The following is a 21,833-nucleotide window of genomic DNA, read 5'->3' as shown; positions in this document are numbered from 1 at the left end:
CTCTTTCATTTTCAGTGTTTACCTGCTTAAATATTTAAAAAAAACACAATTACGAATTGTAACAACCTCTTGTTACCGCCGTGGGTCCTTTCCGCACAAAGACGCCGGCACACACTCAAATAGCGTTTCGTAATGTTCATTATTGTTATTAATGCAGTTCAGGCTGGTCTCGGCCGTGCGCTCTCCTGCCGTGCCCCCGAGCGCACCCCCGTACATGCGTTCGTCAGGGTCGTGGGTCGTGGGTCGTTTGTCGTTTGTCGTCCGTCGCCCTGTCTCCTGCTTACTTCTCTGTCGCGCCTCCGTCCCTACTAATGTTTATATACGAGAGAGACAATCAAGGATCCGTTTCAGCTGCGGCTAATCAAGCCTCTTCACGGCACCGTTCGCTGAACCACTCACCCCCACTCTGTCCCCTCTGCAGCTGCGCCCAACCACCACAGTAATTAATCAGGAATATTTCCCCACAGAACCGTAAGATAGTTCAATGTAACTGAGGTTACTTGTTTGTCCCAGGCAGCTATTTATACAGAGTGGTGTTTCACTCTCTCTCTTTTTGTGCGTGAAAGTTCCCTTTTCTCCTCTCTCCATAACCTGCACTGTCTCCGCCTCCCCCGCCGCAACACTGAATGGGGCCTTTGTGGGGGCTTCCCAGCATTCCAAGGGGAATTCTTGCAGGTGAGGGTATCTATCCCACACTTAAAAGACTGCTGCTACAAGAGCAAGTAAGGGCAGTCCAGCGATGAGCTTACTTTACCTTGAAGGACTTGCTGCAACATTGAGGGTGTGATCACAAGAGCAGACAGAGTGGGAGGGAAGGATCCCATTGTTTCTGTCCAGGTGAGCGACCACTGGCATGCTTAAAAAAATCAACATGCTCACTGGAGCCTGTCGCCTCACACACCATAAGGTGTACTGTACAGATTAAGGGAAGCATATTTGCGTTTGTTCTTTACTTTTATGGTGTCTTTGAAGAATGGCTCCAGACAAGCTGAGAGAGTGAACATATAGGATCTATTAAGGGCTGTTATCTGATGTGGATTACATGAATGAACTGTATAAATCACAGACTGGCTTCCCGCAAGTAGGTCCCTGTACGTCTCACAGTGGGCATACTGAAGGTGAGTGTGAGTGTGAGTGTGTGAGTGTGTGTGTGTGTGTGTGTGTGTGTGTGTGTGTGTGTGTGTGTATGGACATGTGCAGACATTAATGGATGTATTCTGTAAACATGCTATACAAAGGACTGAATATGAAATCACTTTGTAAGTATGGAACTGGAGATTTTCAGTTTAGGTTTAGCTTTCACACAATATAATTCACTTTTGAACAATTTTGTCACACACACTCTGTCTGTGTCCACCATCTTCCTCAGCTTCCCTCTCTTCGGTTGGTACTTGTAAAGCAAAACCGGCTGCAGGTATGCTTGTTTTCTGATGCTGACTTAATAACATTGAGGTTCAGGGACACACTGATATGAGTAATACTGCATCCCAGTGGTTAAATCTGGGCATCACAGGAATTCATTATTTATGACCTTGATTTCACATTTTGATAGTTTTCTAACTGTTCAAATAACTTGTTTATCTGCACTCTGGGCAGAGTCCAGAGAAAGGACTTCTCTTCTAATCTTTCTTCATTTTAAATTGCTCCTCACACTTCTTTATCTTCCTTGCCCTTTGATATCTATTGTACTCCATCTCCAAATTACTCACTTCCTTTTGTGACTGCATGTCCTAAGTGTAAGTGTACTGAAAGAGACCAGAAGTGGCCACAGCTGAAAATTGGTGCTCTATATTCAAGACAAAGACAGTGGTGCACTTTTGACTGTGAATCCACGTGGACCAGATCCCCACCGTAGCTATTTTAGCATATCAGCCTGTGACCAGTTTATGAATGTGTTCATGAATGCACACTCCGGCTGACAATGTTGTATGCTATTTTCAATCCAGTCTTAATCATTGACAATTCAAACATTTTTTTGTAGAACTCGGTGAACTCATGTTCTCTCTTAGAAATGAGTGGGCAACGCTTACTTTAATTATATTACATTGCAGAAAATGTGATTTCAAAACCTGAATATGAAACAATATATTAATCATGGTTCTGCAATTTATAGTATCTGTAGAGTGTATTCTGTGTTTTCCAGCAGCATGTTGCAGACAGTCAGTGAGTGGCTGTGGTGGGAGCGTCTGTGGCTGCCAGCAAACGTCTCCTGGTCTGATCTGGAAGACAGTGAAGGTCGTGTCTACGCTAAAGCCTCTCAACTTCACGCTGCTCTGCCCTGCGCACTCTGCCTGCTCCTCGTCAGATACCTGTTTGAGAGGCGAGAATATGCAAGCGTATGGTTTCAGAGTACTGGGATTGTGTTGCAAATACTGTGTGGAGCAATGCTACTTATGGAACTCTAAAGGCCAGACAATACAGGATGATATATGGACACACATTTACTGTAATGTTGCTTGTGTGCTGTTGCAGGTACCTGGCCACACCACTGGCTAATGTTTGGGGAATCAGGGACAGTGTACGTCTGACAGCAGAGCCAAACCCCATCCTAGAAAGCTACTTCTGCAGCCAAGCAAGAGCTCCATCGCAGGTATATTAAAAGGAGCATTTCAATGAAAAACATAGGAGCTTTGTTGTTCACATGCAGTAATCCTAATCAACAGTCACACATATGGTATATAAGATTTTGGTTACATGACTTTGTGTGGCATTAACAATGAATGAAGTTGTTCTCTTGGTAAGGAAACAAAAGTCATGAGAGGGTCAATTTGAATGCTGGTATATAATGTGCATCCCAGAGTGGAAAGAGTGGAACAACTGAATTGTTTCCCTTGTGTCTCAGGCTGATGTGAGGTCTCTGTGTAAGAAGACCAGCTGGTCGGAAAGGAGAGTTCAAATCTGGTTCAAGAGAAGGAGGAACCAGGAGCGTCCAGGGCTTTGCAAGAGGTTCTGCGAGGCCAGGTTTGTGTTTGATTGAGCACTGACATAAGAACAAGTGTCCATGTGTAAATATGTAACATTATCGTCATTGTCTGTCAACAGTTGGAGATGTGTGTTTTATTTTTTTGCATTTGTCTGCGGAGTCCTCGCTCTCTATGACGTAAGTAGCTCTCGTCTCCTGTGTCAGTACATTTTTCCCATCCTTTCCTGCTTTGGGATAGTTCTCTCTTTTTTTTTTTTTTGTCTTTCTGTCTCTATTCGCTCTGATTTCACTGTAATGTGCAGTCTGTGAACCTCCTTGTCTCTCTTCTTATCTCATGTCTTTTTGTGCTTCAGGGTTATTCTCACACGCTGACAGTTGGTATGGCAGATAATCATGCATGAGCTCGTTGGCTAACATTTACCCTTTTTCAAGGCTATTCCCCCCCCTCACACTCACACTTATTTCCCTCTCTGTTTTTGTTGGCTGAAGAAACCTTGGCTTTATAATCTGAAGGAGGTTTGGGCAGGCTTCCCTAAACAGGTAAGTGTTTTTGCCACTGCTATCTGGGTGGCTTGTACAATATTACAGTATACAAATATCTAAGTGCGTGTGCTGTGTGTCCATGCAGTCCATGCTGCCGTCTCAGTACTTTTATTACCTCTTGGAAATGGGCTTCTACCTTTCTCTGCTCCTCAGCCTCACACTTGATGTGAAACGGAAGGTGAGTATGCTGATGTGTGTCCAAAATCAAAGTGAAGTACTGCACATGAACCAAACCATGTATTTCCGTTTAATGTTATAAAGATGCAATACGTTCTGGATGTCTTTGTGTCATATGCACACTGCTGTATTTGTGTAGGACTTTAAAGAGCAGGTGATCCATCACATAGCCACACTGACTCTTCTGAGTTTCTCTTGGATTTCAAACTACATTCGTATTGGAACCCTTGTGATGGCAGTTCATGACTCTGCTGACATACTGCTAGAGGTCAGTGCTGGTTTTTACATCAGCGCATGTGCAAGCTAATCTGCGTGATATCTATTGTCATTTGTAGGCTGTAGAAGATAACTGTGATTTTGAATGGTCACAGTTCTGCAGCAATGATCAAAATACATTGAAGATTGCAAAGCAGAATTTTTACATCTTCAAATAAAAGCACAACAATTCGCTTCTAAGGTAATGCATGTGGTTTAGTCGCCGTGTCAGTAGTTTGATGTAAAGCCTAAAAGCTGCACTCAAGATAGTGTGGATAAAATCTACAGGACCCACCTGTACAGCCCCTCCATGCTGTATAAACATTGATTTGACTTTGAACAGCTATGTGGAAGGCGGTTGCCATGCCCCACCATACATTTCTTCACATGTTCTCTTTTTTTTCATTTAAGCAGCTCAAAAGTAAAAAAAAAAAAAAGTCCCAATCAGATTCACGGGTAACAATAAGTATCACATTTGAGATGACTAAAGCGGGATGAGGTTGGCGTCATCACTATTAATAGCTGTAAAAGCAACACTACATGACTTTAATTTAACGTACTGCAGTTTTTGCAAAAATGTAACACTGTAAATTTGTACATGTATTTATTATAATATGTCAATCTCCTGCCTTAGCATAGGGAAAAAATATCCCTCTTATATGGGAATTATCACTTGATTCAACTAAAACTCTCTAGCAAACATGCCTGCAGTGACTTTATGACAGACCATAAACAATACCTTTTTAAACAAAAAAGTGCATGATTGTTTTTCCTGTTTTTATCTCACAGGGTGCAAAGGTTTTCAACTATGCCAAGTGGCACCAGACTGCTAATGCCATGTTTGTGGTGTTTACAGTTGTCTTTATTCTGACAAGACTTATCATTTTTCCTTTCTGGTAAGTGTGGGAAATGGAAGGATGATGCATGGAGACGATCTTGGAGTAATGTGTTAAAAATATTATGTTTGCATATCTTCTACAGGCTGATCCACTGTACATGGGTGTACCCACTGGAGGAGGTTGCTCCTTTCTTTGGCTACTACTTCTCCAATGTGATGTTGTTGGTTCTTCAGATACTCCACCTCTACTGGGCTGTTCTTATATCCCAAATGGCTTACAAGTTTATCTTTAGCAAGGTGTGTTTCTATGTTTATATTCATTTATGTGAAGGAAATGCATGAATGTATGAGTCTTTTCAACCTCTTCTCTCTGGCTCATCTTCATGTAGCTGGAAGGCGACGACAGGAGTGAGGAAGAGGAGGATGACGACAGTGACTCACCGAAGGACAGACGCCACAAACTGAGTCACATAAATGGCTCTGGAGCCAGAGGCAGAGCCAATGGTTACTGACACAGACAGACGGAGATAAAAGAGGAAAATGGACAGCAGGACTGATTGCTCCTCGACTCATTTAGTCTCCATTTGCAGTAGTATTTAATTCAGCAGAATGTCATTTCCAAAGGAACTGTGAAAGATTATACATACATAAACTGATTTCTGAATGGTTTTGGAATTCAGAACATTTAACAACTTATTCTACTTCTTATTAAATAGAGGAAGACTCCTTTCATATGTTTTTTTTCTTTCATTTTTGTATGTTGTTGGGGATAGGTATGACGATAGTGGCAATGATGACATGTTAATCCCACATGTTTGGGTATGTGCTTGTTTGGCGGGGCACATCGATGCAAAGCACAACAGGAACTGTTTTTAAAACTGTGATTTTCTGTTTGTGTATTTATGTTTATAAACTATATATTTCATGAGTTCGTCCTGCTCGCATGGGACACGAATGATCTCACTGGCTCTGGGTATCAGTTGCTGGACTAGCACGCCCTCTCGTGACAATACGCGGGAACTGACAGAAGATGTCTGGTCATCAGTTGCCATAGAAACCACCATACACATGCTAATTCTAGCTACGTCTATCGGGGCAAACACCAAAAGTAGGTTAACGTATTGTATTATATTATTAGCATACGGATAGTTGTCAGCATTATTTTCCAGCATGACTCATTCGAGAAGTTATAGCTACAAAGTGAAGACCGGAAACTGGTTTGAGGACGTGCTCTGCGAGGTTTGTTCAAAATATAATTTGCTAACAATAGCTAATAGCTAGCTCTCAACTTTTAGCTAGCGTAGCTAACGTTTAATCTACGTAACATAACGTCACGTAACAGCTAGTGGCACGTCGTTCATCTCAGCTAACGTCATTAGTAACACATCCACAGTTTCTCTACTTACAGGACAAAGAAGACCACGTGACACAGGCAACAATTACTTTGTATTTATTAAGCAACACTATAACTGTTTAAATACAACGTGCAGCCTTGTAGCCGTCGGGTGTATCGTAAGCTATTTGTTTGTTTGTATATGCAGGTTATTCAGTGATATATGTTGATGTGTTTCCAGGATGCAAAGAAAGATCCCCAGAAAAAAGAGAGGGGTGAGCTTGTTGCCCAGAAAGTAGACTTCCTCAAACAGAACATTTTGAGACCGGTAAAAATAATTTATGCTAATTATATACCACCATCAATGACAACAATGATATCACAATGCTGATGTGGATGGCAATGATAATGTTGTTTGTTCACGTGTCCAGGTGAATCTCACTGTGACAGATGATGGGAGATTGCACTTTGGGAATGTTGTGATGCTGGTGAACATGGGAGGAGAAAAGAGGGCGTGCAGTGCAGTGAGCATTAACGCAGACATTAACAGCGTGAGGAGGAGCCCTTCGCCTGGCATTCAGGCCCCATGTGAAGTCAGTGCAGGGAAAGGTATTCAGGGCTGCGTGCGCACTGCCTTCATCATCACCAGGTACACGCACAAACTCGCTTAAAACTACATCAACACACCCATCAATACACATGGCAATATGTTGCCCTCTCGTCAGTGTATGATGGCGGGGGGTTCTAAGTGACTTGCCAAATATGAAATCACTTTATTTCCGTCTTTGCACAGACAGACCCCCCTAGTGGTGAGATGGCGACATCTGCTGGCCGTTTTTGATATTACACTCATTACAGTATAAGAAATTTACTCACGAAAACTAAAGAAAAACAATGAGTATACAACAGTGTTCAGCCTAGATTTTGATGAATTGACAATCAATTAAATGTAAATGTATCTCACAAATAACACTCCCAGATGTAAACCTGTAATGTTGCTTCTCTGACTACAGTGTTGATGGCAGTCCTGAAGGGTCGACTCTGCATTTCGAGCAAAGTTTTGCTCTAAAAACAACAAGTGGCTTTGCTGGTGGTGTAAGTGATCTAACATTCACACACACACACACACACACACACACACACACACGCATTTAAGTACTTTTTGGACGACAAATGTGATGATAAATTGTGCCATTTAAAATACTTCTATGTCTGTCTGTGTGTGTTTCTGTCTGTCTGTCTAAACTAAAACTAACTAACTTTGTGTTTACACATTTCTCTTCCTTTCTCTCCACAGCTTTACCTGACGAGTGACATAAAAAGTTTTGAAAAGGTAGATTAATTTTTAACATGAATTAATTATTGAAGACCATCGAGTAGAATACATTACACTGAACAACCACCATCTGTGATGAGAAGTTTAACAAAGCCGAGCTGCCGAGCTTACGTGCATAAAGTGCAGAATGCAGCCGCTGTGTTTGTCCTTTTCACTGGATTTTCTGCTATTGTCAGTCTCATATTATTATGACTTCCTTTAAAGTGTGCCAAGAAGTCCAGGCTACAGGAAGTAACGTTGGATGACAGCGGTTCCTTCACGTCATGGTGGAAGATAGTCCACTTTGAACCCCAGGAGAGGCTCGAATATGACGGTCAGCCTGTTCCGGTAAGTATTTAATGGGTCGTCATGGTTAACTATTACACCTGTTGCAACATCAGCATTTAGTGTTCTCTTAAATCTGTAGCTGAACTGTAACTTTCCTTTTCCTCTATGGCATTGAGAATGTCCATGCAATCGTGATCATTTTTTCTACAGGCTAATGTGAGAGTGCTGATCAAACACTGCAAGACAAACCAGGCTCTTGCTGTGCTGGGACAACATGTCATTTGGTATTTTCCATTTATAATTCTAAAAAGAACCCAAAACCTTATGTTACCGTGTTAAATGCGATAGAAACGCCTTCAATTTCATGTCGGATGTCAATTTGGAGGTCCACTGAAGAATTGGCACAAATAATATCTAAATATGTGAGATCCACAAAGGAGATACCAGAGCAAGAAAACTGCAATGTTAATGTACGTCAGCTAACTGTAGGTACAAGCAGACAGCCTGATAGGACTTGTGTTTTTACAGTGACATGAGAAACCTAACTCTGACCCAGTCAGTTGTAGCTCGCGACGAATCAGCTTTCTTAACCCAAACAAAATATTTGATACATCTTAACAAAAATAATCAGCCCTGTCAAAATGTAACAGAAACACACCATGTAGATTCACTTGGATCAAGCTGCAGTCCGCTTTTCACAGCTACTCAAAAGATGAGGACCTCCAATATGGCAGCTAAAAGTCATGTCACAATGCCTGCATGCCATCTGTGGTTGTGTATGTAACAGTCGTGTCTCTGCAGGACCCCATACGGCAACGAGTATGAGCTGACGGCTCACACCTTCCTGAACTCGTGCAGAGGCGAGCAGGACAACAACCACTGGATCCTGTGCACCTCTGACTCTGCAAGGAAAGGGCTCGTAATTCTCAACCACCCACAGTCAGCGGCCCACGACGAGGAGCTCACACAGGCAAACCCTGATATCTAAATCGACAGTAACACAATTCACTCTCATGCCACAAGTACAAATACGGCAGATAGATACCACACCGTTAATAACACCTAAAGAATTATAAAATAAAGGTTGTTTTTGTTATGTTTGGGTCACTGATTTTTGTTCTTCTTGTACAAAGAGATTCCAGGATGAACCCCAACCAGCACGTAAAGGTTATATGATACACATTAGCCAGCCAGGCCGACAGGAGGCTTTGTAGAAACAACCATTTGATATGTTTCTTCAAACAACACTTCTATTGTTTTGGTTGGGCCGCAGCATAAGAAATTGACTGTGATATTTGACCTTTGGAGGATTTGGGTCAATTTCACATGCATTTGGAATTTCCACTGAAATAGATTTTATTGGAGATATTGATGAGGTATGGGGATGAAGTACAGGCTCTGCCATGGTGAAAGGTGCAATGACTTAACAGGGTCTTAAAAAGGGTGAAAATATACTCACTACTACGCTGTAGAATACTCTCTGACCAGAGCAAGTTCTGGCCTTGATTATATACAGCGTTACAGGAAATAACAGTAAACAACAGGTGTGGAGTTCGGCTAAGCTTCTCAGGAAGGACAAGGGACCTTGAAACTATCAGCACCCAAGGTGTGTATTCACTGTCAGATCAGGGGGTGAGAACCCAACTCACAAGTCTTATTAGCTATTAAGTTACTGACGGAGCCATTGCCATATTGTGTTCATAATGTGTCTGTATATAAAGTAATAGAGAGGGAGCTTGTTTCCCCAGAAAGTAGACTCTTTGGGAATGTTGTGATGCTGGTGAACATGTGAGGAGAAAAGAGGGAGTGCAGCGCAGTGAGCATTATCGCTGACTAACACTTTGAGGAGGATTCCTTCGCCTGGCATTCAAGCCCCATGTGAAGTCAGTGCAGGAAAAGGTATTCAGGCTTATGGTCCCATTGCACTTGACCTCACATTACCGTGGAGCTACTGTAAGATTCACTCCGTACAGTTGCACAATAGCCGGTGCTGTGCTGATAGTGCCACCTTTCTGTCATCCATATGTATGTCCACGTGGTGATGAAGACCACGTTTGGTCTGTCACAGGTTAAAATATAATTATTGAACTAGGAGGCTTCCTCAACAATAGATAACGCTATCCTTTATTACGGTCCATCATCCAGGGTGCGTTCAAGTTCAAACATTTCGACTCGGCGGATTTGCAACGATTTCGAACCAGCTGTTTCGTTTGAGCGCAACGTTTCGCGACAGCGTCTGGAATATGTTGTCACGATTACGCTCTCCATCTGGGTGTCATCCAAACACGATTTAAAGGCGACACCGTTTCAAACGGACAACCATTTGAAATAGCCCTTCCAACACACTGCTATCATCTAATTTCAAACGTTTTGTTAAACGCGTTGACGGCGCTGAACGCGCCCCGCTCGCAGGTATCACGTTTCAGATGGAGACAACGTTACAACGGTGACCATCCGACGCTTTAACAATACCGAAGCTCACTCTCAGCAGCCGACGCGCTGAAGAAAGGACGCTGGCACCACGCAAAGGTAACGTTACGTTATAGTCCCCACATGGGAACGAAGACTAATTGCGTCCATGTTTCATTGTGTTGTGTCTGTAGGTTAACAACTGCACATCATAGTGATTGTGTAATTAAAATATTCCATTCATTCAACTCATTTGTCTTTTTCTCTCACTGCGGTTTACAATTTGTGTAACGTGAAACAGTAACAGTGAAGCTCGGTGACTAACGTTACCAGGATCTCGTATCCAGTTGCGTTCTTATTCATACTCTGACTGGGAATAAGCGCATCTAGGTGAACCTGTTAATATGTGATAACATCTAATCTTCAATGTATTGGTAATGATGTATCTGTATGTGTAGCCACATGATGATGATTTATAGCTACGTCTCCATGGCGTCTGGTCTGTCCTTTAATCGGTAATGCAATGCAAAGGCGTTATTTATGAGATAAACACGATTTATCTTGGTAACGTTAATGGTACACACATGTATATAACAGTCAGGATAAAAACAAACATGAATGATAGTTGTTATTATAGATGTATTATCAGTGAAGGCTTCTCTCAATGTGTGTGGTTGCGTTAGGTTGATTAATTAAAGGTTAACGTGTCGGCTGAAGAGGTATCTTATTCAGGGCTCCTAAGTAACGGTAGAAGGTATTTAACCTTTTTAAATGTTACCTACACTGTCCCTGCGTATTGAGGGGGGGGGGGAACTGCACTGATACAACGTTACATCTCACAGAGACATGTACTTTTAAATCCACTAATATACATGTATTTAACAGCTATATTTGCGTTGCAAGTGTTTCTTACAAAACACATGATTAGCTTATAAAATATAATGTTTTGCTGGAGATGAAACCATCTTAAGTAGGTAAAACAGCCCCTCCTCTCCTGCTTACATATAAATACAACAGTGTTATCCAACATTTGAATACCCTGAAAGCCACAATTCTGCCTGCATAATTATGTAGACTTTTACTTGTATTGGTTACATTGTGGTATTGCTATTTTACATAATGAAATAGTATTCATATTTAAAAAAATACAGCCCACTGATGTGCTTCTTATTCTGTGCTGCTTATTCTTTACGATATTCAGATTCACATGATTTAGCTTATGTTAAACATTTTAGAAAATACAACTCACCAAGTGACTTCGTAATATATCAGAATAATAATTAATATCCCTGCTGTGGGACTAACAAAGGATTATTTTATTTCATCTATTATCTTTGATTTATAAATCATTACAGTGATTCAATGAGGAAGATTGGTATTGATTTTGCTACTATGAAGATATAAAGGACATTTTACAGTGAAAAAACAGATAAACCAAGAACTACTAACAATAACATTATGCAACTGATGTTATCAGTCAGTCTATGGTGACACATAGTTTATTATCAGAGCCAAGATGACCTGCTTTTGGCAACCAGGAAGAGCAATGTCTGTAAAGATCTTCTGTCATTAACAAACTACAGCGCATAGGATACATTACTGACAACCTACACTACTTAGCAAATCAATTGAACAGTGGGGGGGATACAATGTGGCTGAAAGAACCAGTTATTTAAGTTAACTGCCAACTATATTCTATGCCAGCTCTATTTAACTGCAGAAGTACTTTAAAGGAAAACAACTGGTAAACTCAAACTAAAATAACTGCTGCTGAACTAAATTACGTAGCTAGTGTGAATTTACCTGAAAATTACGGACCTGGATTTAAAGTTAAGCACTTGAAATAACTCCCAAACATGAAGATCTACATACTGTTTCAAAGCTCTGCTGCAAAAGAAATTCTGGTGGAGAAAAACTGAATCTCGGTGGAAAAATACTGGATCAAATTCCCAGGAGAAGAACACAACATCAGGGTCCTCAATGGTAGCCTCGCCCTGGGCACGTGATGCAAGTTATCTATGTGTAGCCGTGTGATACCCTCTTTTAATCGCCTATTTGCTCGTTGTGTTGTCAAACTTTATGGCTTCTGGAAAAATGGCAGAGGTTATAATTTTGGATTATTTAACAGCAGGTGCATCCTCTGCTCTCACATCTTTCTCGGCATTGTGAGAACGCAGCACAGCAGAGGATGTGTGCGCTGCTTTCTCTTGGGCCACCCACACCCCTTTGTGAGCCCCTTTCACAGCCTTGATACGGCTTGTTTAGTCAGGATTTCTGCCAGATGTGCTTATTCCGGTAATGCCATGGTTCTGTGTGAGTCTCAAGTAGCAGCCTGTCAAGTGAGCGACTGTACACATGTTTTTAATACTTTACTCCTGCATAAGTCTTGTCATTCTGTGCTCAATGATGAGCTTCTTTGCTGTTTACTTACATGTTTTTATTGTGTTTTATTTGTTGCATTGTGTAACCAGACAATCATGGCAGTGAATGTCCCCGGACTCGTGACCGTGGTGGTTTTTTATATCGTCATCCTGGCAATTGGGATCTGGGCATCTCGAAAATCCAAGAAATTGGAGAAGACATGTGCCGGCACTAAGAGCGAAGTTGCCATGGTCGGTGGCCGCAACATCAATGTCCTGGTCGGGGTTTTCACCATGACAGGTAGAACTTTTTCTGAGCGGTACTCGATGTACTTATGGTGTGTGCTCTAAGCTCCTCTCACTGTGCTACGGTCTTTGCTTGACTATTTTCTTTGCTTTTCTTTTAGCGACATGGGTTGGAGGAGGTTACATTATGGGAACTGCTGAGGCTGTTTATTCTCCTTCTCAAGGTCTCATCTGGGCTATGGGGCCTCCTGCTTATGTTATCAATTTTCTTTTGGGTAAGTAGCAAAAACAAATGAAGCCTCTGTATGATAACACACAGCAGATGGAGAGGTGAAGGCTATTGTACTAACTTATTATACCGCTCCAAAACATTGTCTGGCATTTTAACAAGGTTGTTTCTTGTTTAGTAGCACCCTGTGGTTGTATTTTCAGCCTCACACACTCATGTATCACATAATGTAATTCATCTTTTCAAACTCTTAACCTGCTTATCTTTAACTAGTCTTGTTGTGGCCTTTCATCTATCTCAGCATGCATTGGACTAGATGTAGGGTATACCCAAAGTCTGCCAACCCTACAGCAGACTGCTGCTCTATCTGGGCCTACAGGCAGACATTCACATGTACATATTCACACCAACAGACAATTTTAAAATAAATTCCACTTTATCTAACCTGCTTGTTTGTGGACTGTGGGAGGGAAACCCCCCCCAACAACAAAGGGAGAATTTGTACACAGGCGTTTTCAGTCAGATCCAAACCCACGACTTTCTTGCTGTGAGGTGCACAAACATGCAGCATTTCTTTCATTGTTGACTATAAAATGTCCGGTCTCCAGTGGCCATGGTGACCTCTAAAATGAGAGTGAGAAAACCAGATAATATTCACATTTTAAGGATTTTTGCGGCAAAAAAAAAAAAAAAAGACTTAAATGATTTATCATTTGTTGCATTTGTCTCCATTGTTTATTAACGACTAATTGACTGATTGATCATTCCTGCTCTGCTTTGAATCATTAGAATATTTTTATTTAGACAAAAAAAAAAGCAAAAAAAAAAAAAAAGCATTTCAAGTTATATTTCACTTCAACAGTTGTTTTTATTTACTCTACTTCTTAAGGAGGATTGTTTTTTGCAAAACCTATGAGGTCTAAGCGCTACGTGACCATGTTGGATCCCTTTCAGCATCGCTATGGCAACATGTTCACTGCAACACTGCTGCTTCCTGCTTTGGTCAGTGATATTTTGTGGGTTGCCTGCATCCTTGCTGCTCTGGGTAAGTAACACTTCATGCAAACTTAACGCTATGATTCTGCCACAGTCCGTCACGTTGCATATTTTTGTAGAGCATCTCTGATTTAATGTTCTGTTTTACTTCCAGGAGGAACAATGAGCATCATTCTTGGGCTGTCGTCTGCCATCTCCATCGTCATCTCTGCTGCTGTCTCCATCATCTATACATTTTTGGGTGGCCTCTACTCTGTGGCGTATACCGACATCATCCAGCTTTCCTTCATCTTCATCAGCCTGGTGAGAAAGGGAGAAATACAGAGCGAGTGACAGAATTGAAGAAGAGAGAGCGAGGAAGATGGAGGGAAGGCAACAGAAATACTGTTCAACTCAAAATTGTCTTTTGAGAAGTATAAAACGACCAGAAATCAATAACAAAACAAGAAGTTTTTAGAAAATCTTTGATAATTTATTTCACAAAAATTGGAAAACAGTGGAATCTATTCATCCAACATTTTCCCAAGTGCCCACAAATGTTACCGACAATGGAAAAAAAGGGGGGCTCCATGTCCTATGCATATTGAACTATTTACATTTTTACAACCTCTACTCTTAACCTCTCTGTGTTCAGTAGCCTTTTTCACGCATTTACGTCTGTCTTTACAGCTTCTGGCTAGGATAAATGGTGTAATTTGGGCAATTACCAGCGGGTTTCGGGGTTCAGAGTGAATGCATTCAAGTTGAAGAACTTTGAGAAATGTAAGTAATTCAAAAGCTGACTTGTCACCAGTTTTGCTATAACAGCTGTTTCTTTCTGTTTCAGTGGCTCTGTATTCCTTTTTTGATACTCAGCCCTGGAGTTACTGACATCACGCACACAGTCCACTTCAACCAAACAATTGGAAAGTCATGGATCGGAGAGTTGAAGCTGGAGGATGCAGGAAAATGGGCGGATGAGATGCTGTTATTGGTTAGACTTTAAATTGTATTTTGTTTCACTGTGTGTGATTGCAGTGGAGTTTCAGGATTGAAATAACACATCCATAGATGTATCATTGCACAAATGCAACGACAGGATATTCTCAAGTGTCAACCTCTGGTGCTGAGAAATGCAGTTCCTCAAAAGGCCACTTGGGGCTGGCTCAGAAGTGAGTCAATCTGCATAGACCCCCATTTTAAAATAACCAACTTCATAGCAAAAATATGTTTACGGCCTGGTACCAAAATGGTTTTGTTCACAACTGCAGGGATGTGAAGTTTTAGAATAAATCACCCGATTAAATTATATTACTGCTTAAATTTAGGCATAATTGATCATCGCTGCCAAGATGGTGACGGCAGGAGCCTACCACTCTAAGCATGTGACGACTACGTCCATACTTTATACAGTCCATGAATATACTATATCTCTATTGTTGGCTTCCAATACATCCCTGAAAACCTGTAATTCATCAGTGTTCCCAGGAATTTTGTCTGAATCTACCAAAATGTCTCAGAATATCACTATTTTTTGTTAGTTATTTATTTGAACAAGATAATCATTTAACCATATGACCTGTCGCGACCCATGCATGTTTATCTGATGTCTTCGTGTGCAGCTAATAATATCAAAATGTTCTATTCAAGTGTCTTAGTAAGCCATGTCGATGTGAGTGCTTTTCCTCCTGTGACATGCCAAAATGTGTTCTGTGATAAAAGTCAATTGAAATAACACTTTAGTTTCAAGTTCAAGATACCTTGAGCCATTGTAGCTGCTCCTCTGTTCTCACTGTTATTCTGTGAAATCATGTAGCGCTAACTAGACTTAGAATCAAGACTGAGAAAATAGAATTTAAGGCCACAATCATCCATCCATCTTGTTCACTGACAAAGCTTGTGGTTTTTGTGCGTGCATGTTTTAGGCTTTAGGGGGACTGGCCTATCAAGCTCTCTACCAGAGGATCCTCTCTGCAGCCTCCTCTGCTCAGGCTCAGGTCACCTGCTTTGCTGCTGCTGGGACAGTTTTAGTTATGGGACTCCCCTCAATTATCATTGGAGCAGTGGCGGCCTCTGCAGGTATACATGCATGTACAACACGCACGCACAGTATACACACCAAGCATTCATATATTTGACATCAGACGACATGTTCAGTTAGGTCCCCAGTACCATGGTTAATGGCATGGGATGACTTGTATGTGTGTGTGAAAATTATGGTGGGACATTTGCCTGCTTTCAAATATTTTGCCTCCTTCTCCCCAGTGCTTAATTTTATTTTGATGCCATCACCATAATCTTAAAAGCTTCTTCCCCTGCCGTTACTCTTTTCCTCTCGACCCTGACTGTCTCTTTCTCTACCTCTATGTCTGCTCCTCTCTCTTCCTCTCCTGTTCTCTAAGACTGGAACCAGACAGAGTATGGTCTACCCCCTCCTTTTGAACGAGGGGAGGCAGGGAAGATCCTGCCACTGGCCCTGCACTACCTCACACCCACCTGGTTGTCAGTGTTAGGCATTGGTTCTGTGGCGGCAGCAGTTATGTCCTCCATGGACTCTGTGCTGCTGTCCTCAGCATCCATGTTTACACAAAACATATACAAGGCGACTTTGAGGAAGCAGGTGTGTGCGAGTGTGTGTGAGTGTGTGTGTGTGTTTGGTTAAGCACAATGCAAAGGCCCCGAATTTTTATTGTCCCTCTCCTTGCTGTTCTTGCAGGCCTCGGAGCGGGAGCTGCAGCTGGTGATCCGTGTTAGCGTTGTGCTGGTGGGCCTGGCTGGATCAGGCCTGGCCTTTGCTGAAGACAGCGTGTTCGGCCTCTGGCTGGTAAGCGGGGACCTTCTCTACTGCGTGATCCTCCCGCAGCTCGTATGCGTACTGCACTTAGGCTGCGCTAATTGCTACGGTGCTATCAGCGGCTATTTAGTAGGACTGCTGCTGCGTGGGCTGAGCGGGGAGCCGCTGCTTGGGATCCCTCCTCTCATCCTGTACCCTGGCTGGAGGGAGGTGGACAGAGTTATCGTACAGTACTTCCCCTTCAGGACTCTTGCCATGCTGTCCTCTGTGACATGTATTATTACAGTGTCCTGGCTGGTGGAGCTAGGCTTCTGTCACCAACTAATTCCTCAGTCCTGGGATTTCCTGGGGGTGTTTGAGGAGAAAAAAGAGGCAGAGAGGGAGCAAGTACCACCTGTTCCTGGTGAGGAAAAGAACTGTATCCTTAATACAAAACTCTAGGTTTAACTTAAGTACAACATCAGCCAAAGTATACTCAAACCTCTTTTTATGCAAATTCCGACCAACCTTCGTCTCTGCACATTTCTTACATGTACTGTATATTACACGTGTTTAATACTGAATCATATGCTTTATATGCACCAAGCTGACCAGCAGTATGTGGAGAGTGATTCAGGGAGGCATTGATGCGTGCTGGTTGTCTTTTTTTAACAGAAGAGGATTAAGGCCACATATGAAGACCTCGAGATTTTGATCTTAATGTCAGAAGTCTGTGTTTTTTTTCACATCGTCCCAATCCTCTTTAAATGAACCTCTTTCCTCAATTGTCCCCGGTTACACAAACATTTTTGTAGTTTTTTAATTACGTCGCCTCGACTCAAACCTTTTCTGTAAATGAAGCTCAACCCGGGTGGTGTTATTTAATTGTGAAATCACTTTCTAAGGAGTTCTGGCTCTTGCATCAATCAAGCACTGAGGGGACAAAGCAATCCCATTTGTGATGCAATACTTGAGACGCTGAGGTTGAGTATTCCCTGCAAACAAAAAAATCTAGCAGCAAGTGCCTGCTTGTTGAAGTATTTACCATTATTTTATGTTTTAAAGGGATCATTATTGAAGGACCATCAAGATATAGAATTTGAACTGCTATTTTTTAGATGTTTTGTGATTGCAACTTTTCATAAAAAAAATGAAACCTTATCTGTTTATTATCTTTGAATCTGATGGAATATGTGTCTTTTAATGTGTGTGAGGGAGAAGAACACAATGACAAGTTACTTGCTCTAAGTTATATACATTAATGTACGTATGATAGAGTGCCACAACATTTTCTACATCACCTTTAAATGAGAATAGACCGTTTGTCACTAACAACATTGAATTACACCCCCTTAAGGTATTTGCCTTTGTTGCCTCTATTGCACAGTTTTGACTTGATGTTCCAGTGGTATTTGACATTTGCTCCAACAACACAGCTGCAATGCCACCTTTGTAGCAACAGAGGGCAGCACCTAAACACTGAAAGGACCTAACCAGAGTGAATCTCAGGAGATGCTGCTAACCACAACAAAAATCCAAAACTTCAGTTTTACAATAAATAAATAGATAAATTGTAAAAGCCAGTTGGTTCAGTGTCACTCATCTATGGTGGCGCGTGCTGCTTTTACAATTTTACACCGAGGGGAGATTTATTGTGTTTCTTGCTTAACCACTCACTTTACCTCAATATCATATCAGAAGACTTTCCAGCACAGGCTCTCAGTTTTATGACTTGATCAAATAAATGTATTACCTAACCCTAAAGTACCGTTAATGTTATTTTCACGACATAAATTATGCATATTCGCTCCTGTCACACTTTACTTACATCTTTGCACAAAGTATTTATCAGATTTAGTAATTCAACTTCAAACGCGTTATATTTAAATTACAGGACTCGGCTATTATAATGTTATTTATTTTCATTTTGTTTCTGGTAATATTTTAAATGAAAGCAATACGAGAAACATACTTTAAATGTTTTTAAATGCATTGATTTCCCAATATAGAAGATCAAGGTTATGGATAGGCAAGTGAATTTATTTTAATGCTATTTATTCTGATTATGTCATAGTGAGAATACCCCTTTAATTCACCGTTTTAAGTATTAAAAGTGGGTTTAAAAAAAACAAATACGGGAAAATCCACATAATACATTCAGGTGGGTTTCAAAAGTAAGGTGACACAATTTTTCAGTCTAACAATCAAACGCTGATGTTATCTGAAATGAACAAAATAAAAGAATAGAAATACCTGTACTGGCTTCCTTATTGTCTCCAAATGCATTACAGACATTTCAAACGCCCATCGCACACCGTCTCAATTCTTCAGCGGCCGCATCCTTCGGGAGGACCGGGACCCAGCCTTCGCGGTCTACATGGGCCGCGTCCTTTGAACACCGCGAAGGCTGGGCCGAGCGGTCTGCGAAATGAGACGGTCTAACCTACAGAGGACTTCCTGTTTGCGTCACCAGCTGTTCCCGCCCCCACCCTTTGTTGCTCCCATCACCTTTGCCTGCTCAACAGGATTATATACATACTGTATATATATATTAATAGTACTGTGCAAAAGTGCTAGGCAGGTGTGAAAAAATGCTGTAAACGAAGAATGCTTTGAAAAATATAAATAATAATTGTTTAGAAAATGCAAAGTGAGCGGACAAAAGAAAAATCGAAATCAAATCAATATTTGGTGTTAATACCCTTTGCCTTCAAACTATCAATTCTTATAGGTACACTTGCAAACAGTTTTTGAAGGAACTCGGCTGGTAGGTTGTTCCAAACATCTTGGAGAACTAGCCACAGAGTTCCTGATAGGCTTCCTCAAATCCTTCTGTCTCCTCATGTAATCCCAGACAGACTCAATGATGTTGAGATCAGGGCTCTCTGGGGGCCGTACCATCACTTCCAGGACTTCTTGTTCTTGTTTCTTTGCTCATGCGGGTGTGGACATGTGGAGGCAGTATTGAAGTGGTTCCATGCTCCAAGATCGCGCACATCGAGAGGGCCCACAAGCCCTACATGCCTGACTTGAGCCAAGCCATGAGGAGAAACGCCTTGAGGGTAGAAATCTGGATGGATGAAAACGGTGGATTTTCAATGGTATTTTACATAATACCTGTAACATACAGTTAAATGTTCATCCCTCGCATGTAAATTAACAGTCAATGCCGTCAATTAACAGTTATGTTTAAAGTTCAAAAAGTTCAAAGTTTGCTTTATTGTCAATTCCACAATATGTAACGAACATACAGAGGAGTTGAAAAGACGTTTCTCTCCAGTCCAACATATAAACATATAAACATATAAACATATAAAGTGAATACAGTGCAATAGATAAAAAAACATTTAGACAACATATATATAATAAGAAAAAATGCCGTAAATTAACAATAACAGCTGACTACTGTAATTTAGCAGCATGATACAGTATTTTTTGTGAAGAGGTGGATATACGCTTCTAAGTTCAGTGAATTTCAATCCATCTACATCGTACTGTCTGTTGTAGGTTAATGTGTCTGTAATGACGATAGAATATTTTTATTATTCAAACTGCTTATTGCCTACAAGTCATTTTTGAGTGACAAGATGTGACCGACTGCTCCTGAACGTGACTTTGGACACAACAGCTTCAGTTCATCCTTCTGAGCCACGTGGAGATCAACCGAGGAGTCGAATTAATTTACGCTTATCATCCGAAATTCAAAGTCTCCAGTATTGTTTTGTCTTTATGATTATTGAACTGTTAACATCTCAGATAATGTTTCACTTGGTCTGTTTGGTTACCAGTAGTAACTAAAATAGATGGAGGGGTGAGAGGGGCGATGCTGATGGAGGTGTGTGCTGAGGTTGGGAGGGGTAGTGGGAGAGCCCTGCTGTCGAGTGGCTCCTCCTCTAGAAGTGCGTGTGTCTGTGTGAAAAAAAGAGAGAGGAGACACCACACACCCAGAAAGAGAGCTGCAGAATACTAAACACTAAGGGGATCTCTCCCTCTTCGCTTTTCTTTTTTCACACACCGACACGCTGAAATACTATGTGCGCTTGTTCATTTAATCAATCATCTAAAATAAGAATCAAACAATTAACAGCAACGGAGATAAAAAAAAATTCTTCCTGTGTTTACAAAAAAAAAGGGATGATGCAGAGTAGGGAGGTGCGGGGAAAACCTGCAGTGCAACACAGTCTGAATTATTCATTGACGTCTGAGCGGGTCGCCTCACTGGGAGAGACCTAGGGAATGACAAAAAGGGAGGTAGAGAGAAAGAGGAAGAGGGGATGGCCAGCAGAGGGGAAAAAAGGAAATAGAAGAGGAAGTAGTTGGAGATTGAAGAAGAGAGAGGGAGGAAAGAAGAGCAACGGTAAGGATGGATAAGGGGGAGAGAAGAGAAGGAGGAGTAAAAAGGTATGAATGGATGAGAGGTGGAGGGGAGGAGAAGAAGAGGAAAAAAGGAAGGATGCAAGCAGGGAGGGAGAGCTGAGCCAGGGGGAGAGAGAGGGATGGCATAGTGGTCTGAACTCTGTGCCCCTGACACTCGATTCACATCTGAGTCTGCTGCCCTCACGCACACACACACACACACACACACACACACTGGCACTTATGCACTCACCTAATACACACTGTTAACACACTTGGATGCTGTAAAGGAGAAGAGAAGGGACTACTTTCTTTGAGGATGGTGATTCAAAAAATCCTCCATATGGTTTGAGCACCAAGCCCAAAAGTCTAGTTGGTGTAAACTTTACTTTACAGCCCCATGTATGAAACAAGGCAATTGGTTTCAACTAATGATTGATTATTTCTCGATTATCTCAATCATTGTTTTGGTCTATAAAACATCAGTTAACTGTGAAAAAACATGCCCAGGTGTGTGTTCAGGTGTGTGCTCTGATGAGACAAAGAAACATGGAAGTAAATGGCACATGTACTGTTACTGAACTTTGACACGTGTAACACTGTGTGTGTGTGAATGGGAGCTGTGCAGTGTGTGTGTCTGAGAGTCTGCTGCCAGGCATTGATATGACATTCCTTCTGCATGCTATATCTATTTTGGTGTGTGTGTGTGTGTGTGTGTGTGTGAGAGATGCGTCAGGGACAAAGGGTTCACACTGCAGCAGTGCTGTCTCTCTCCTTTTTCCTCTCCATCTCCTCTCCCACATCCCTCCCTCC

General features: G+C 41.6%; 3 protein-coding genes across 9 annotated transcripts; all 3 read left to right on the top strand.

The window, feature by feature from the left end:
- Nucleotides 1-373: 373 nt before the first annotated feature.
- cers3b (ceramide synthase 3b) lies at nucleotides 374-5,625 on the top strand. Of its 5 annotated transcripts, none has more exons than XM_031865182.1 (12): nucleotides 374-675; nucleotides 1,370-1,414; nucleotides 2,147-2,320; nucleotides 2,473-2,590; nucleotides 2,843-2,961; nucleotides 3,043-3,100; nucleotides 3,413-3,463; nucleotides 3,552-3,644; nucleotides 3,783-3,911; nucleotides 4,688-4,794; nucleotides 4,880-5,033; nucleotides 5,126-5,625. In XM_031865182.1, exons 3-12 carry the CDS (start codon nucleotides 2,148-2,150, stop codon nucleotides 5,246-5,248), a joined length of 1,125 nt encoding a protein of 374 aa, XP_031721042.1. In that variant the 5' UTR covers nucleotides 374-675; nucleotides 1,370-1,414; nucleotide 2,147; the 3' UTR covers nucleotides 5,249-5,625. The 5 variants fall into 5 exon arrangements, with proteins under 5 accessions (XP_031721042.1, XP_031721033.1, XP_031721023.1 ...); XM_031865173.1 differs by having other exon boundaries at nucleotides 2,144-2,320; XM_031865163.1 differs by having other exon boundaries at nucleotides 374-837.
- Nucleotides 5,626-5,769: 144 nt separating this feature from the next.
- cfap161 (cilia and flagella associated protein 161) lies at nucleotides 5,770-8,768 on the top strand. The gene is made up of 8 exons (XM_031865208.1): nucleotides 5,770-5,975; nucleotides 6,311-6,397; nucleotides 6,501-6,718; nucleotides 7,083-7,164; nucleotides 7,367-7,402; nucleotides 7,610-7,732; nucleotides 7,883-7,956; nucleotides 8,474-8,768. Exons 1-8 carry the CDS (start codon nucleotides 5,907-5,909, stop codon nucleotides 8,658-8,660), a joined length of 876 nt encoding a protein of 291 aa, XP_031721068.1. The 5' UTR covers nucleotides 5,770-5,906; the 3' UTR covers nucleotides 8,661-8,768.
- Nucleotides 8,769-9,258: 490 nt separating this feature from the next.
- Nucleotides 9,259-17,825, top strand: LOC116393111 (high-affinity choline transporter 1-like). 3 transcript variants are annotated; one of them, XM_031865132.1, is made up of 9 exons: nucleotides 9,259-9,278; nucleotides 12,553-12,742; nucleotides 12,849-12,962; nucleotides 13,806-13,961; nucleotides 14,067-14,215; nucleotides 14,739-14,885; nucleotides 15,817-15,970; nucleotides 16,294-16,511; nucleotides 16,608-17,825. In XM_031865132.1, exons 2-9 carry the CDS (start codon nucleotides 12,559-12,561, stop codon nucleotides 17,124-17,126), a joined length of 1,641 nt encoding a protein of 546 aa, XP_031720992.1. In that variant the 5' UTR covers nucleotides 9,259-9,278; nucleotides 12,553-12,558; the 3' UTR covers nucleotides 17,127-17,825. The 3 variants fall into 3 exon arrangements, with proteins under 3 accessions (XP_031720992.1, XP_031721002.1, XP_031720983.1); XM_031865142.1 differs by lacking the exon at nucleotides 9,259-9,278 and adding an exon at nucleotides 9,552-9,571; XM_031865123.1 differs by lacking the exon at nucleotides 9,259-9,278 and adding an exon at nucleotides 9,586-10,201.
- The last annotated feature ends 4,008 nt before the right edge of the window (nucleotides 17,826-21,833 follow it).

Source organism: Anarrhichthys ocellatus, unplaced genomic scaffold (genome assembly GCF_004355925.1).
Source record: "Anarrhichthys ocellatus isolate YVR2014 unplaced genomic scaffold, GSC_Weel_1.0 scaffold2, whole genome shotgun sequence".
Lineage (NCBI taxonomy): Eukaryota > Metazoa > Chordata > Actinopteri > Perciformes > Anarhichadidae > Anarrhichthys > Anarrhichthys ocellatus.
Note: the sequence above shows the minus strand (reverse complement) of the source record. Positions and strands in the feature narration are given on the sequence as shown.

What these genes read in the sequence shown, in the direction of transcription:
- cers3b (XM_031865182.1), top strand. Translation starts at nt 2,148, where the DNA reads ATGTTGCAGACAGTCAGTGAGTGGCTGTGGTGGGAGCGTCTGTGGCTG. An exon ending in AAGAGGTTCTGCGAGGCCAG is followed by an intron (nt 2,962 to 3,042) that starts GTTTGTGTTTGA and finishes GTCTGTCAACAG; the next exon opens with TTGGAGATGTGTGTTTTATT. An exon ending in GAGTCCTCGCTCTCTATGAC is followed by an intron (nt 3,101 to 3,412) that starts GTAAGTAGCTCT and finishes TGTTGGCTGAAG; the next exon opens with AAACCTTGGCTTTATAATCT.
- cfap161 (XM_031865208.1), top strand. Translation starts at nt 5,907, where the DNA reads ATGACTCATTCGAGAAGTTATAGCTACAAAGTGAAGACCGGAAACTGG. An exon ending in TTGAGGACGTGCTCTGCGAG is followed by an intron (nt 5,976 to 6,310) that starts GTTTGTTCAAAA and finishes ATGTGTTTCCAG; the next exon opens with GATGCAAAGAAAGATCCCCA. An exon ending in ACATAAAAAGTTTTGAAAAG is followed by an intron (nt 7,403 to 7,609) that starts GTAGATTAATTT and finishes CTTCCTTTAAAG; the next exon opens with TGTGCCAAGAAGTCCAGGCT.
- LOC116393111 (XM_031865132.1), top strand. Translation starts at nt 12,559, where the DNA reads ATGGCAGTGAATGTCCCCGGACTCGTGACCGTGGTGGTTTTTTATATC. An exon ending in CCTTCATCTTCATCAGCCTG is followed by an intron (nt 14,216 to 14,738) that starts GTGAGAAAGGGA and finishes TTTCTGTTTCAG; the next exon opens with TGGCTCTGTATTCCTTTTTT. An exon ending in AGGCGACTTTGAGGAAGCAG is followed by an intron (nt 16,512 to 16,607) that starts GTGTGTGCGAGT and finishes CTGTTCTTGCAG; the next exon opens with GCCTCGGAGCGGGAGCTGCA.